Source organism: Labrus mixtus, chromosome 11, assembly GCF_963584025.1.
Source record: "Labrus mixtus chromosome 11, fLabMix1.1, whole genome shotgun sequence".
Classification (NCBI taxonomy): Eukaryota; Metazoa; Chordata; class Actinopteri; order Labriformes; family Labridae; genus Labrus; species Labrus mixtus.
Genome location: NC_083622.1, coordinates 10,860,486 through 10,877,864, shown reverse-complemented (window position 1 = coordinate 10,877,864; position 17,379 = coordinate 10,860,486). Strand labels below are relative to the sequence as shown.

The 17,379-nt window shown below is 39.5% G+C and overlaps 2 protein-coding genes and 2 long non-coding RNA genes across 4 annotated transcripts in view; 2 read left to right on the top strand and 2 right to left on the bottom strand.

The window, feature by feature from the left end:
• The first annotated feature begins 1,469 nt into the window (after nt 1–1,469).
• Nucleotides 1,470–7,052, top strand: gpatch4 (G patch domain containing 4). The gene is made up of 8 exons (XM_061049953.1): nt 1,470–1,628; nt 3,374–3,454; nt 3,539–3,612; nt 3,718–3,810; nt 4,365–4,481; nt 4,782–4,903; nt 5,039–5,092; nt 5,547–7,052. The coding sequence occupies exons 2-8, from the start codon at nt 3,376–3,378 to the stop codon at nt 6,334–6,336; spliced, it is 1,329 nt and encodes a 442-aa protein (XP_060905936.1). The 5' UTR covers nt 1,470–1,628; nt 3,374–3,375; the 3' UTR covers nt 6,337–7,052.
• LOC132983586 (membrane-spanning 4-domains subfamily A member 8-like) lies at nt 1,933–16,789 on the top strand. Its single transcript, XM_061049954.1, has 7 exons — nt 1,933–1,939; nt 11,092–11,286; nt 12,698–12,814; nt 13,612–13,668; nt 13,817–14,017; nt 14,798–14,923; nt 15,448–16,789. Exons 2-7 carry the CDS (start codon nt 11,110–11,112, stop codon nt 15,511–15,513), a joined length of 744 nt encoding a protein of 247 aa, XP_060905937.1. The 5' UTR covers nt 1,933–1,939; nt 11,092–11,109; the 3' UTR covers nt 15,514–16,789.
• Nucleotides 11,092–12,140, bottom strand: LOC132983588 (uncharacterized). The gene is made up of 2 exons (XR_009674852.1): nt 12,002–12,140; nt 11,092–11,316 (listed from the first exon to the last, which is right to left on the bottom strand). It is a non-coding gene; the product is annotated as an uncharacterized LOC132983588 (long non-coding RNA).
• LOC132983589 (uncharacterized) overlaps nt 14,322–17,379 on the bottom strand; it is a 21,262-nt gene continuing 18,204 nt past the window's right edge. The window contains exon 2 of the long non-coding RNA XR_009674853.1: nt 14,322–14,436. This is a non-coding gene — a long non-coding RNA (uncharacterized LOC132983589). The remainder of the gene's footprint in view (nt 14,437–17,379) is intronic.

Here is a 17,379-nt window from a genome sequence, read left to right as displayed (position 1 = left end):
GTTTTCTCTATTTATGTCAATTTAAATTGTGATGTCCTGTCTGTTTTCTTTATGAAGCACATTGGGCTGCATGCTTCAATGTATGAAAACTATTACTCAGCTGAGTTTGACCCTTACTATAATAGACATCCAACATATTTTCAAATCTACAACTTAGCATGCAGTATAATGCATGACATGCTTGACAGAGGTAGGCATATGTGGCATGCCGTTTTTTTATGAAGAAGAAAATCATACAAAAGCATAAAAGCTAAAATACTGCTGCAGATTAATATATGCCAAACATAGAATTAAAATCCAGCAGGGAGAATCTATTTAACTTTAAACAAATGCAGTTCATCAATGGTATTTCTGCAGAAGTTAAAATCATACTGAAAAAGATATTCTAGCATCTTGTTTTGACGGTAAAAACTGACCTGCTGGGAAATGGATAAAATCATATAAAGTAAAAAAATAAAATAAAATCAAGCTGAGACAAGAATAAAAAACGTTTATTTCAGCTGCTCAAAGGATCTGGTAAACAACAGCAGAGTGAACATAAATAGGCTAATTTTGTACAAATGTATTATGTATTGTAACGTTTAAAAACCCTGAAGATGTGAACCTGTTGTTAAGCAGTAAGGACATTTTTTGATTAAGAATAGAAAAGAAACTGAATAAATACTGCAGGTTAACACTTCAGTGCAATCAATGAACAAAGTTATCTAAAGAAACAGTTCTTCTGTCCAGTGAAGTGATTACAAAATGATAATAAATGCACTGGCAACAACATTGCAGTTTATATTTGATGTAAGTCATAGGACACACTGCACCATGTCCTGATGTTGACCTAATAACTCAGAGGAAGCTACTTTTTGATTTGTTTCTGGAGCTTAATACCGCCATCTGTTGGTCTTTGAAGGCTATGACCTCTTAAACCGCACTGGGACAGTTTTTAAAACACATGCCAAACAATATTCTTTTTGTGTTCATGTATATCCATTCTGTGAGGCTAAATTTGGGAGTAATGCGTTTTAAAATACATGCAATAAATATGTATAAAATCTCTTGGGTATAGGAATATTTTAAAGTCTGACTGCTGACTTAAATAAATAAGAGTTTTACAGCTTTTAAGTTATATGGGTGGCTTTTCAACCAGATTGTCGGAGGTGTGATCCTTAGCTCCTGCAGCCACACATCCGACGTGTCTTTGGGCACTTAACCCCAAGTTGCTCCCGCTGCTTCGGCGGCGTATGAATGTGTATGAACGGATTTGTTAATACTGAAGGACCCTTCAGGGTTTGGGAACAAAATGAGAGGGACCTACTACAATGAAAGACTATTTTAAAGATATATGGTTAACACAAATGATTCAGGTGTTTTGCTTGGTTAAATAATTTACATTCCATGTGAATTAGTTTCATTCAAGCTACATACTCCGGTACAGTAGGTGGCGGTATTCACCTTTTTAATTAATGTTCGTACATTGTGACGTGTTTCCGGTGTCATGTCAGCTTTCTACTGAAGCCGCATGGCTAGCGACTTCTGCTTTAATATTTACAGTCTATGCTTCTGCTGCATTTAAAGAGTGTTTTTCCAAGTCCGGCGTTTGTGGAGATGCAGATTTAATAAAACGAGACACCAAGGAGGTAGGCTGTGTTTTATTTCAGTTTTATTTAAGATGATAAAAAAAATCTGTTCGTTCAACACAGCCGGTGTGTTCAGGTGTCCAACTGGTGGCTTTAATATCAGCTCATTTCTGTCTTGTCAAGTTAGAGCGAAGGGAAGTCCTGTGAGAATGAAAATGTGGTTTTAGCACACAACAAATGCAGATTCAAGAACCTAACATGGCAGTAAAGTGTCTAAATAAACATTTACAGTCTGTGGGTCAAACCTGTGTCCACTGAATAGTTTATCTGTTTGAAATGAGGTTGAATCACAACCTAGGAAAAACCTTTTAGTAGCTCAAATCAAGCAGCAGGTTAAAAGATAGATACCCTATTAAAACGTATATCTACCTCTTGACTATCACAACACAGAGGGTCTGCACAGCTTCCGGTGTGATGACAGCTTCATGGATGTAAACAACAATGTGAAGCAGCTTGTTAACCTGCAGTGTTGACCCCCTGAAGGTCAAGTCATAAAAATAATAATAATTATTATTATTATTTTTTATTATTATACAAAAAAATAATAATAATTATTATTATTATTATTATTATTTTTTTTTTAAAGATTTTTTAGGGGGCTTTTTGTGCCATTATTGTAGAGATAGGATAATGGTTAGAGTCGCCCCCCCCCCACCCCCCACCCCCCCCCCCCCCCCCCCCCCCCCAACGCTGTAAACCCAGGGGGAACACTGACCTGACATCGATTGAGAGGTGTAAGCCAACAAGATATTCTAGGTGGAAACGAATGAGAGATGAGAGAAAGACAATAATAATAATTTTGCACTGACCATGTTTAGTTTTAGGTGTTTTATCAAATAGTGCTACCGAGTGGCTCTGTGCAGTCCTGGGAAAATAATTTGACAGGGTATTATTATTATTTTTTTTCACTTTTACGTGCTTCCTCTGAAATCTGAAGTAAAGGTTTCTATTATAGAAATGGTTCAAACTACGCTTCCTGTTTCCTCGCAGTGCAAATGCAACGAGTAGTTTTAAAGTGATTCTGTAGTGGGAGCATTATTTTGATAGGTGATAAAATGTCCAATCAACATCAACGCTTCCCCTGAAATCTTACGCAATAGAGGACCAAAACCTGGAAATACCCTAACAATGCATGAATATGAAGTTATTTCATTATTTAAAAGGGATAAGGATAAACTCTGTTCTCATTTTTGCATTTTTTTCATCAAGGCAGCACGTATCGACAGAACGCCATCATGTCATGGCAGGAAATGAATGTTTTGAGGCATTTGAAGTCCTTCTCTGACTTTTGCTTTCTGCGTAAATCATTTTATGACAGTACACAATCTAGCTAATGTACAACACTTTCCTCTAGTTCAATGGTTCCTAGTCTTTCTGGTCTGTGTCTCCTGATACACAACAACTAGCTTCTAAATTAGCACGATGTATGATTTAAATGTGTGACACAGCAGCTTAAATCTTAAAGAATAACTAACAACATAGTTAGATGAGGGGAAAATATGTTTATTTGGCGCTTTTCTAGACGTCATCATGAGGTTTAAGTTTTAAATTCAGTAGAGACAGACTCAGTTGTCAGATGTGTACCATACTTTACCAGCTACCATCAATTTGTTTAACACAATGATTCCTCTTTCTGGTACCGAACATTTAAAGATGGCATTATGTACAACATATTTCAATGAGCGCCGTGTTTTTAATTGTCAGTGATCATGGTAATTCATAATTAAACACGTTTCCTTTTGAAGGGATGGCTGAAGTCGTACAAGAGAAAAGCCGCGGCTTGAAGTTTGCAGAGCAGCAACTCCTGCGTCATGGCTGGGAACACGGTAATCTTTTGTTTCTGAGTTCAACCGTCACAAGGTATCAGACTCAGGAGCAGGTTTCTCACTAAACTCACATTGTCCCCTCAGGTAAAGGACTGGGGCGAGCAGAGAACGGCATCTCAGAAGCTATCAAAGTCAAAGTGAAATGTGACAAAGGAGGGGTGAGTGACCTCTGGTTTTAATCTGTCTATATCTTTAGCTCTCTTTTTTTCCTCTGTAGAAAGTTTTGTTATTTGTGCAACTCATACGTTGCTCTTCTCTGTCAGGTCGGCCATAAGGAAGGCGAGCAGTTCACCTTCCACTGGTGGGATCACGTCTTCAACAAGGCCTCCTCTAGTCTGCAGGTGGAGTCTGATCAGGTGAGTCCCACCTTCATGTAGCTCCAGTACGACATGTCTGACAGACTTTTCATGTTGGATTTTTAAGGTAGTGAGTAATGCAGTCCTGCAATGTTCCTCAATGTTATTTGATGTTTATTTCACATCACACGTCACGCCTGTCCTGCAAGATCTGCTCTGGCTCCCTGTCCTGTCCTGTACCGTATCCAAAGCCCTCAACCACCACGCCCCCTCTTACCTCACTGCTCTCCTCCACCGTCACACTCCTTCATGCAGCCTCCGTTCTTCCAACGCCAGCCTCCTGTCTCGCCCACACAGAACCAAGCACTGAACCTGGGGGGGGGGGGGCAGAGCCTAGTCCATATCTGCCCCCTCCCTTTGAACTCACTCCCCACACATATTCAACACTGCACTGACCCATCCACTTTTATATCATTACTCAACACTCACCTTTTCAAAACAGTTTTTCATGTATGATTGTGATGTGTGTTCTGTTTATCTGGAGCTTTTAGTCTTTTTAGCTTTTTAGTCTTTGAGAGAAGGTCACGTTCTGTCTGCGTGTCTTTGTGATTCAGAGCGGTATCAAGCTGAAGAAGACGGTGGAGGAAGATGAAGAGGAAGGAATGATCTCCAATAAAATGCCGAGGAAAGCCTCGCTGGCTAAAGCCAAACTGTATGGATGCTTTGTCAAGGTAAAAATGTATTTCCAATATTGTTACTTAGCAATAAAGGGCAATTACACAGAGAAATCAGCTACTGTATATCATGTGTTGATTGACATGGCTATTAATGTCTCATTAGATTTATTAAATAAAAAACAGATAGAGCATCAGTATTACCCGTTATCCTTCAACAGTTCAAAAATCAGCTTTAAAATTCAACATGATGATTATTAGCCAATCTGGGCCAGCAAGACAACATTCAGTTCATTAAGAGGAATTTCAGAGAAAGCTCCGACTGTCACTGATATTTTTTATTTGAATACCTCTCAGTCGGCCACGCTCCTGTCTGGTCAGGAGCAGCCGGAACCAAAGGCCTCAAACTCAGACGACAGCAGCAGCAGCTCCGATGACGAGGAGGACGAGCAGAAGATGGATCTCTCCAGCACCTTCAAGTAAAAACATCTGATGTTCTTATTATTTTAATTCCTGCAGAGATGAGTGCATCGTACATCTTGTCGTCTGTCTCTGGTTAAATTCATGCCTTTTTCATGTCTTTGTTAAAGTTGAATTTATTGATTGATTCTCAGTAAGCTCACTGATGCTGACCTGATGAAGGCCTGTGGAGGACGCACCGCCCATAAGTGAGTTCATTCATAAGATTTCATAAAGCCTGAGTGTCTGAAACCCTCAAATGTTTAGAGATCAAACTATGTGGCAGCCAATCACTGATGAACATGTTAGGCTTTTATTTTGAAATGTTTTACTGTCTTCAGTTGAGAGTACTTAACTTGCTGTTTAAATTCAACTCTGCTTTTATTTTGAAGTAAAGTACAGACCTTTTGTTAGATTGAAGGTTATGCTATTAACTGAACCACATAAAAAAGAATTAAAAAATGAATGCATTCATTTCAGAACCTTGATTAATCACAATTAACCAGTAAATGCTGACAGCCCAAAGTATATATATTTATATATTTTAAGTAGCTAAACACTAACCCTAACCATAATCAAAGTTTGTATGAGTATTTCAGAATAACCAAATGATGGAAAATGATGATGTCATCATAGCTAATGCTTTTCTGCTTGTGTCTGTAGAGGAGCCAGGCACGGCATGACCATGAGTGCCAAGCTGCTCCGTCTTGAGCAGCAGGAGGCCGAGTTCATGGCCAAGTACGGCAAGAAAAAACAACCAGCCAATTCTCCATCGACTCCGGCTCCCTCACAGTCACCTGAGCAGAGAGCTGAGAGGTGTGAGGAGACGGCAGAGGAACCTCGCAGCAAAAAGATGAAGAAGAGGAAATCCACTGGGAGCATTGATGAGCTAAATGTTGACAAAGCCCCCAGCAGTCCTGAGACAGATGAGATACCGAAAAAGAAAGGCAGCGAGAAAAAAGAGGAAATAGTCGATGCAGTTTCTCCTGATGGGGACGTGATCTTTGTAGGAAACGGTGAAGCAGAGCGTCCACACAAAACAAAGAGGAAAGATAAAAAGAAGAAAAAGAGCGCGGAGCAGAACGAGGAAGAAGAAGGGACGTCTTCACCTGCAGCAGAGAGTCCAGAGGAGACCACAGAGCTGCACGCTGACGCCACGGTAAAGAAGAAGAAGAAGAAGAAGAAATCCTCCAAACATCAAAGTGAACCTGCTGAGGGACAGGAAAGTAATGTCGCAGAATCCAGCCAATCAGAGCCAGCCGAGGACTCTGTTCTGACAGCCGAAAAGAAAAAACGTGCTGATGAGTTAGACAAAGCAGAAGTCACAGAGGAAGAATCAACAGTGAGGCAGAAAAGGAAAAAATGTAAAAAGGACAAAACATCTGTAGAGGACATTGTGAACGAGGAGGCACTTCCTCCAAAGAAGAAGAAAAAGAAGAAGTCCAAAGAGTAGTGTTTGATTAAAGGGATCTGGACTTCAATCAAGATGTGTGTCTCGTTTGATTGGAGAAGTTCAGATCAGCGTGAATCAACTTATGTTTCAAACATGGACGTGATGGAGGCTCTGATGTCACGAGGCGGGCTTGTCAATGAATTAAGATGCTTTTCTTTCACTGGAGAATCTATGAACACAATGAAATCCAACAGTTGTTCCTCTTTTGCCTGTTAAACAAACTCATGTAGGCTGCAGGATATGGGGGGGGGGGGGGGATGTGACTGTTGTGATATGATTTACAGGACGTGAAATGAAAGGTAATATTTTCACTGACGATCCCTCTCAAAACCACAAAGATGTGGGTGTAGGCCAGACCACCTGCAGCTGCATTTTAATATAATGCAGGTTATCTGTACATTTAGAAGAAAAGGGGAGGGGCAGTATTGCACTTGGTGTCTTCTATTTGAATATTTGTGCAGCCCTAATCAATATTGTCTGAGCCGTTGATGACCTGCTTCAGATTTTAAAAAACATTTTAGGGACATTAATGACATCAGAGTGGATTGAATGAGTCGTTGTTTTAAAGCTGAAAGTCATTGATTTGATGAGTCATATCTGCAAATCTTCACCTTGCAACTCAAACTCATGTCGAATAATTACAGCTGCAAATGATTTATTGCAATATCCCTTTGTCTGACCTCTTTACATGAAAATAAAAGACAACTTCTCATAAATGATTTCGCTTTTGCATCATGAAAAACTTCTTAAAGGTGTATTACAACGGTGCACATATACATGAGAAAACATGTTTAAAAAACGAAATACTAGTAAACAACACCAAACATATATAAGTTAACTAAATACCAAACTAAAATCTAACATAAAATAAATAGCTCCTACAGACACGCTCCTTATAATGAAAAGATGAATAGCTCACTTAAAATAAACTGAAGTTCAAGGCATTTATACATGATAAACACACTTCCGCAAAATGTCCAGCAGAGGTCTCCCTACTACATGGAATACAGCACGTGTTATCAAATAAGGCGCCTAATTAACATAATTAAGTGCAATTAAACATTGATAACAGTATAGCACGCTAACACTGCTACAATATAATGTCTGTAGACCTGTTAGAAATGAGAGCAAACTTCAATACAACTCTTTCATTCAGTAGACTAATGAGAAGACTGGACCTGGAAGAAGGTGTTAAAGAGACAGAAAATGGAGAATATGACTAGCTGGTTAATAATGCTGCTGCAGCAATGGACAGGATGAGAAAAATAAAGGGTTTTTGAACATTATAAAGCATGAAAACTTTTAATAGTAGACACCCCAAATAAAAGTACAAACCTGAAAATGGACAAAATATGGAACATTTCAAACTAAAATTGTTCATGTTGTGAAGTGAAATATATAAAATGCAGTGTTGCACAGGGCACCAGATGATGGTGCAGATGACGGTACACTTAATCTGGCTCTGGATCTTAGTCCACCTCATCGAGGTCTTCATCTGAGTTTTCACTCTCTGTCTCATTCTCTTTCTTAGGACTCTCATCTCGGGTCTACGTCCACTTCTTACCAGCCAACATCAGACTCAAAGCACATGACATAAGGTGGGAAGTAGAACATCACCCATCTGACCTACATGATGGATAATAAGTGCAATAACATAGAAAAAATTACCATGAACCAAATAAGTGCAACAGCGTAATGTGAGATAATATATGTTCAGAACTATTAATGTGCAAACGTAGCTACAGGTGCAAAACTGTCGTGTGCAATAATTTAAATGCAAAAGTCTCAAAACAAGAGAACATACATGTCCTATTGTTGTTTCATTGTCTCTTTTTACATTTTTATAAAGGGTGTATGTTTAAGCAGTGTTATTACCTGTAGTGTATATTTCTTGTGTTTGTTACAATGTGTTGCTCTTCTATAATTAAGAAAAATGACACACTCATTCCAGTGCACCTGTACAGGCCTGAATCTGTGCGATAAAACCTCTCCTCTATTCTACTCTATGCACATTTATTTTGAATGCACATCTTTTTTTAGGCTCTCCAAATGCATGAAAACAGCACAAAAACATTCAGGCAGTCAGTAACACAGACAAGCAGAGCAGCTACACTTACACATTAAATCACGGTTTAGATCTCATCAGTCACATAGTGAGATTAAGGATGTTTATTGCACTTGGAATGAATTGACTTCTCAAAGACATTGTATGTCCAGTATACGTATGGCACAAGTTGACAATAAAGATGACGTTATTCATCCTACAGCCCTGCATCATGTCAGTGCCGCCTTCTCTTGATGATGTAGATGTAAGAATCGCATAAAGACTGAAGTCACTTTTGTCTTCTTGATTAATGGACGGATTTTCTACACATTTCCCAGATGGGGAAGTACTTCTGGAAAATGATTCGTTTCTCCTCCCTTTATATAAAAAAGAAAAAGAAAAAGAAAGTCTGCTGGCCTACTCGTAGGCAAAGGACCTCAGTGCTGCCCCTCGTGGCTGGACGCCACATTACAATAACAATGACGTAGAATCGTTTAAAAACATTGTGATTTTTTGCCAAAGCAATGTTACTAGCTACTTTCGCAATGAACATTGTTTGTGCCTGAAATGTTTTAAAGGTCAGAATTAAACTAAGAGGATATGCTAATGCAGTACGGCCTCCGACCGCAAGGGGCAGCACTGAGCACAACGCTACTGAGACAGCAGCACTCTAGTTAGAAACAGATATCATGGGATAATGTGTAGGTGTGTCTTCTCTACCTAATAAAAGTAAATCCACAGCTCGTTCGAGTGAGACGGACTTCCTCAACTTCGAAATCATTTCCAAAAAGCCTTTCCAAAAAAACCTATGTGAGTACTGAATGTCTTAAACTGAATTACAGTTATTAAATCACATCGAGAGTTTAATGATTAGCTCTTTTTTGTGTTGTGAAAAATATGCTCGCAGTTTAAAAAAAAAAAAACTACTCAAATGGGGCTCAGTGTAGGAAGGGTGCGGAAGACTTCGGCGAGAAGTAAAATGTAACATCGTTTTCTAGATTTAAGCAATGGCGACAAGAAAAAAAAAACACAGTTAACAACTAGCCTATAATGTAAAAAAATTATGTTTGCAATGACAGTTAAGCATAGGGACTGGCTGTCCTCAACATGATCCACAAGAAATAAAGAACAAAACCCCTGTATGGGGCGCTGATTGTAAAGTTGCGCACACTACAAATAACAACAACATTTCTCCACATTTAGACCTAAAACATCACTTTTTATTCACATTTAGAGAAATATTTGTGAACTTTGTCAAATTTACTTTTGTGAATAAAAATGTAAGATAATTTCATTGGCAAATATAAATGTTAAATATTATATCTAAATGTTTTATCTAAATGTTAAATGTTATATATAAATGTTAAAAATACATATAAATATTTAGCTGCATTTAGTTTACATTCTAAATATTTAGTTTTGATCCTATATATTTAACTAAGATTGTAAATATTTATAATCAAAGCTAAATATATAGAATATAAACTAAATATTTAGCTAAGATTTCTAAATATTTAGCTAAGACTCTAAATATTTATCAACGATTTCTAAATATTTAGCTAAGACTCTAAATATTTAGCTAAGATTTCTAAATATTTAGCTAAGACTCTAAATATTTAGCAACGATTTCTAAATATTTAGCAACAATTTCTAAATATTTAGCAACAATTTCTAAATATTTAGCTAAGACTCTAAATATTTAGCAACGATTTCTAAATATTTAGCAACGATTTCTAAATATTTAGCTAAGACTCTAAATATTTAGCAACAATTTCTAAATATTTAGCAACAATTTCTAAATATTTAGCTAATATGCAAATTCACTCTACCGCCCACCGGAAGCACCAAAATAAAAGTTTGAGGAAGCGATCCAATTTTGAAATTGCGGGATTTTGAAAATGTCGAACGAATTACCGGAGAATATTGGAAGGGCCGTTTTGGCCGCAATTCAGGGTTTTCAAAGCACCACTTATTTGGTGTCGGCCACAGGATCTTCCACATCTTCTGCTAATTCGTTCAACATTTTCAAAATCCCGCCAGTCTCCTGTAGGAGACAATGGTTGGATTGCAATTTGCAGACGGTCCCTGCGCATGCGAGCACCAGCCGGCTCTGCGTAGAGGCCAATGCAAGTTCCTCAGAGCGGAGGATGGCTCGTTTTGAGGAAAATACGAATGTAGCTCTCAGTCTGTCTTGTTGTGATTGCAGAGAGGTGTCTGTTTTGTAAAAGAAATGTTCCGCTGATGAGTTATTGATCTGGGAAAGCCGAATCTGTGAATATGTTTCTAACTTTACCCAAGTCTGAAAACCTAAAGTTTCCAGTAGTTCCTCTAAGGCCGGGAGGTATCAACTTCCTTTGTACAAGTGTCATCTTTTTTTGGGGGGCGGACTTTAGAATATGCTTGCACATACTCCTGACAACTTTCAAGCCCGATGTGGAGAAGTTAGTGTCACCTTATGCGACACAGACTTACAGGTTCATAAAATCACTTCAAGGTTCAATGACAAAGTGTAAAAAGTTAACTGACTGTGTGAAACTTTGGTCAGAGGGAATAGAAGAGATGATAAATGTCAGCCAAAAGAAAAGGTCAGTCACTCAGCAAAACTGATTATGAGGACTACTTTGACATTTAGATTCAGCTTGTAACTATTTTAAAACTTAAGGAATAAGAAACAGCAAACTGATTCTGCAGTTACTCTCTTGTGTTTTCAGTCTGTCGGAGCTGGCAGGATGTCTGTGACCATGACCAAGGCTGAAGGGGTCACTGTGCTCACTTTGACCTCGGACCCCCAAAGTGTTTTACCTCCAATATGCCAAATCCTCAAAGGCCTTTGTTACAGCCCTGCGTGCTGCTCTGTGTCCCAGCATCTGAAGAAGCTCCAGGGCACGTCTCAGTCAGTCCTGGGGGTAAGTAACAAGCTCATGTTTGAAGTATCTCTATGAAACTTCAGCTTTAAAGATCCCATATTATGCCCTTTTTGGGGTTTGTGTATTTAATCTATGTACCTACTTTTGTACGTTCACAATAGCTAAAGTCCGAAAAAAGTGTCTGTTTTCATGTACTGCTCCTCCTTGCTCCCTCTACGCTCTGAGTCCGTCAGCTACGCTCTGCTGAGCCCCCACTGTTAGACCCCACGTGGGCCAAGTCTGCTCTGATTGGTCTGCCGATCCGCTCTGTCATTATTGGTCAGTTGCTCAGCACGCGTCTCGGAAATGTCCCGCCTCTTTTACCATATTTGGAATGCAGCCACTGGCTCCGTCCGAGGGGAGCATAAACATTAGCACCTTAGCACTACTGTGCTACCGCAGGCTATGGCATATCGTGGGCGTGCTACAGAAGTTAACGGGCGCGCAACATGAGCTGCAGGGCTTGACACAACGAGCCAATGGGCTTAGATCAGTGATCTCACACTGACAATGACGTCGGACTGACAAATTTTTAGCGAGGGGGGCTAGAACCGAGCGTTACACGCAGCTAATGCTACAGCTAACAGGAGGACGTAGGAGAAGCCGCGTTTCCACGGACTTTACATTTTTGCACATAGATGTGCCTAAACATGCACAGGACACTTGGAAAACACACTAAAGAGCATATAAAACCAGAAAAAGCATAATATGGGACCTTTAAAATGTACACACATACGTTTTCCTTCACCCACTCAGTTCTGATTTAATTCTGACTAAATTGTGTGTTTGAAATGCCAGAAGCTACACATTAAAGTCACAAGCCCTCATCAGACTTCTGTTTCAAGCCGCGGTATTTACTCCTCTGTGACGTTTCACCTTCAATCTGAGTGTAATGGGGGGATGAAGTGATCCCACCGTCTTTAGTGGTAGTAACAGAGGCGAGCCGGTTTCAGCGGAGCCAGCGGGGGAGCGCAGCGCTGTGTGTGTGTGCATGTCTGACTGTGTGTATATGTGGAGTTCCTGCTGAAAAGCAATGTGAATTCTCAGACTGGGACACCAATATTACGCTGTCACAGAATCAATACAAATGTATAAAAATGTGATGACCGCTGAGCTTAGTTAAAAAAAACAGTCTGAAAAGAGCTATGAGGACAAAGTCTCATTTGCAGAGTGTTTTCATGACACCGTCTGGGCTCTGTACCTGTCTCGGGTCTTCAGGTAATGTTCTGTTTTATTTATGATAGGAACATTGAGTAAACAATGAAACTATGAGACAGAGGTCCTCTAACAGGATTCTCTGCCCCCCCCCCCCCCCGTGTTGTTCTCCAGATGACTTTAACCATGACACCTGGTAACTACTTTTAAACTGTACAGGTGTGTGGCGCTCATACTGTGTTTGCTCCCCCATCAGGCTCTGCAAATCATGATTGGTTTGCTGAACATCGGCCTCGGAGCGATCCTCTGCTCTGGGTCTGGCTCTTCGTGGCAAATGGATGAATACAAGTTTCCCTTTTGGATGGGAGGACTGGTAAGCAAACTCATGTTGTACTTGTTTTTTATGTTGTTGTTTTTTTGTGTGTATTTAAATATGTACGTCCCAAAGCCCTTACAAAACTAAAGTAAAGTTAAAGTAACTTTATTGGGGCTGCTCTGTTGGAGATTCAGCTGCCGGTTTTCTTCCTACAGGACAGGACCTGCTTTGCAACGTAACTGTGAGCGCGTTGGCATGCTGACATTAGCATTTAGCTATAAGCTACAAGTGTCTGAGATAAACAAACACTACATCCTTTGGCCAGTCAATCAACCCGTCTCCAACCTGTTGCTCCTTTCCCGCATGTCACTCTCTCCCCCTGTTTACTACTCTATCCACTGTTACGTCAAATAAATGCAAAAAGCCCCAAAATAAATCTTAAAAATGTATAAATAAATAAAGTAGTTGGTACAGTTTAAAACTGAGAACTATATGATCTATGAAAGAAAATCAGACCATCAGCAAGAAGACTAAACTACTTCTATGGAGCTTTTTGAATGTTTGTGAACACTGTCATATGGTCCAATTCTGACAAAGTGATTTGTAGCATGCAGGAGAAAAAGAACCGTTAAGATCAGAGGACAAGGTGACACCAGGATTGTTCAGATGATTGACTTAAAAGTTGAATGCATATAAAACATTGAAATGAACAACGTGCTTCCTCGAGTGTTCCCCTTGCATCTTTGGATTGACTAATATTACAGTAAAGTAGAAGATATTAGTAATGACTTATGGGTATCAGAGTTGGTGTGAAAGAATGGAAGTTTAAATGTTTTTGTCTCTTCTCTCTTTAGTTTATTTTATTTGGTGTCGTGAGCATCGTGTCTGAGAAGCGTCCAAGTCCCTGCCTGGTGAGTAAACCAGCTTTATAAAATCCTCCTGTTAGCTTTCATTGAATCGTCAACTTTGAATCTGTCTTCATATAGAGACCATAAAATAGGAGGAGTTTGTACATTCATCGTGTGTGGTTGTTCATACATTGAGATTTTTCTTCTACAGGTTATCCTCAACGTGATTCTGAATCTCTCAGGAGTTGCTTTCTCCATTGCAGCCATCGTGCTCTACAGCATCAACATGGCAAACATGTGGTTGTGGTGGATGTGTCGAAATAATGATTACGATTATGGTTACAACCGACACACTACAACAACTTTATCTCCTGATCAGACTAAATGCTTGGAGGCCAAAGCAATAACTCTGGTATGTATGTGTGGGGGAAATGTTATCTGACCAATGACAATACAAGCTGTGTGTCGCTGAGGAATGGAAACATACGGTGGCTGGGAAGTGCAAAACAAAATTACAAAGTGTGAAACATTTTTACCAGTCCCCAAACAAATTTACAAATTACAGAATCTTAACGGAAAGGGAACGTACCAAATGCCGGAAGTAACCAGGAAGTGATTGAGTGAGGGGTCATTTTGTTTGTTTTGCTGAGAAGACTTGGCAGACAATGATTTGGAGTGATCGAGAGTTTGTGGTGATGGAAAGATGTTTTCGCCTGTTTTGTGGAACTCATTTGAGCCAGATTAGTCAGTTTTGCTTTTCGTGTGGACGATCTCTTGAACTTTTAAAGGACACCAATGAGACAGAAGGACCAGATATTCACTTCCGGGTCACTTCCGGCATTTGGTACATTACCTTTCCGTCAAGATTCTGTAAAATTGTAAATTTGTCTCAGCGCGTGTAAAAGTGTTTCACATCTTGTAAATGAGTTTTGTCCTTGATAAAAGTGTTGTGGGTTTTGTAATTTTGTTTTATAAAATGTAAATTTATCTCAAGCTTTGTTAAAGTGTTTTGCACTTCCCAGCCACCGTAGAAATGAGACGGCATTTTGTCTTCAAAGTTAACTGCTGCTAATGATGATACAGACTTAAAACAAGTTGACGATGAAGAAACTCTCAAAATGAGTTTGTCAGAAGCTTCCTAAAGATATTCACAGCTTTTAAACACATCGCTGTTTCTTTTGTGTCCCATCAGATGCTTTTGAGAAGCATCAACGCCGTGCTGATTGTTCTGTCCGTCCTGGAGTTCTGTGTGGTCATCAGCTCTGCTGTCTTGGGGATCAAGGCTCTCTGCTTCATTCAGAAGAGAGAAAAGAACAAGGTAGAGTCTACACATTCAGATTCTTTATTGTCCCACATGGGGGAATTTTGTTTTTGCAGCACACAGAAGACAACACATACAAGGACAACATCACCCTAAAATCAAAATCAAAAGAAAGTTAAACAATCAGACAACACAACACAATATGAAACGATATGAAACATCGCAGTAAAATCAGTCAAGAGGTCAACCCAAAATGAGAATTTTTACTAAGTTAGTAAAGTGCAATGTGGAGGTGTGCAAATGTGCAAAAAGAGCAGCCTGAGGGCTAATTAATATTCAATTTATTTATTGCAATGGGGACAAATGAAACCAGATGAAGACTTTACATAGCAGCCTCTGCCATCAGGGTGTCAATGTGTAGGTGTGACCTGCAGTGTAAAAGTGTGCTTTACAAGCTCAAGTCCATTTACCATGTACAGTCAATGTGTGTAATCACTCTGTAAATGTGTGAAATTCTCACAGATTTGATTGTGTCTGCACCTTTTCATATGATTTTCTCTTTCTTCTCTCTTCTCTGTTAGAGTCCTGAAGACCCCCAACTCTACAAACCCCTGCTGGAGGAGGTCACCAGTAACCCTGCAGCCTGAATGAAAACCTCTGCTTTGCACTTTTAGTCTCAACTCTCCTGTTGGGCTTTTATGAATCATAACCACTGACTGTATTTACTGTTAAATCATCCGCTCACTTGGTATAACCTGTGCTGAAATTAAAGGGTCTTCTCCTACAAGGGTAGCTTAAAAATGTTTGCACTTATACTTTTACAGCACTGGTTCTCAACTGGTGGGTCAGGACCAAAAAGTGGGACGTGGAGCTGTTTTTAGTGGGTCGCCAATGTGTGCCTGGAAAAAATAAAGTTTCTAAAAGTCTATGAAGCACTATAAAAACATGTCCCATGTTTAGTTTTAATTTAATAAAGCTCATTCGTTGAAAAATATCAGATATTATGGTCCCGATTTCTAAAGGAGCTGGCGTTGAGGGCTGCACGGTGGTGCAGTAGTTAGTGATGTTGCCTCACAGCGAGGAGGTTCCTGGACAGGAGCGCTCTCTGTGGAGTCTGCATGTTCTCCCTATGCATGCGTGGGTTCCCTCCAGGTTACTCCAGTTACCACAGGACTCCAGTCCAAAGACATGCTCGTTAGGTCAATTGGTGACACTAAATTGCCCGTAGGTGTGAATGTGGGTGTGGCTGGTTTACCCCGCGTCTCACCCAATGACAGCTGGGATTGGCTCCAGCCCACCCGTAACCTTGAACGGGAAAAGCATCAAAGATAGTGGATGGATGGAAGTTGGTGTGGGCCTTGAGGCTACACCAGTTGAGTACCACTGCTTTAGAGCACTTTTGATAATGAGCTTCAGCCATTTATATTTTCTGCTTTCATTTATGTTCTCTGTTTCTTTTTATTATTTGTTTGATTGTCAATCCAGCAATGTGCCTTGAGGTCAGAATTGTTGTAGCTTAAAGGGAAGTCAGTCCATGTGTGTGACACTGATGGACTGACAGGATGTTGCTTTTATTTTACTGCATCATGCCATGTTAAAAAAACATGAATAAAAAAAAGTATCGAAAGCTATGTTTCTTCGACTTTGAATCTCTGCACTGTACTGTACTTTATATGACACCTCAAAGCATGACTGAGAAATGGGATCACTTCTTGTGTTCGAGTCTGTCCCCCCACCATAACTGTGGGCCTAAGAGCTGCTTCTTAAAGTTCTGGACAGCAATGACGTATTGTGATTTATTCATCATTGTTAATTTGAAAGTGTGATTGTCTGCCGTTACAGCTATCATACTGTGACATTTTAACATATAACACATTGCAGTGACTGTGCCAGCATGGTGATAATAAACACTGGTATAGCCCACTCTCTACTCATCTGTCTTCTATTCAAATGTCAAATGTAAAAGCCTCATTATTATCTGCTGTGCGAACATGTGAAGCCGGCCAGCACTTAAAATGTTTCCTGATGCATTAGCAGAGCTCTCTTTATAGCTTCCAGATGAGCACATCAGGGAACATGTAGGTTCCCATTCTTGTCCTTTCCAAATAATAACTGCACAACAAACTTGCACTCAGCCAAACTTTTTCTGGATGGAGATTTTTCTTTTTCCTCTTACAAACAGACAAAGAGGTAAGTCGTAACTCTTTGGTTCAGATTGTAGACATCTTTGCATGCTTCAATTCCATTAAAAACGGATTTATTGGCATGGAAAGATTCAAGCTTTTTATTTGTCACATGCTCATACAGTAGGGGTGCGCAGTGAAATGTAATGACTGTTAGACAAGGCCATGCAATAAAAACGCTCAAACATTATTATAAGATACATACAGTACAATGTAGAAAGATGTAGAGGATATCAAAGGGTTAAGTGTTACGGAAATCAAATATTTACACTGCCAAGGCGACATAAATAACAAAAATTAAGTACAATAAAATAATTACATTTTAAGGAA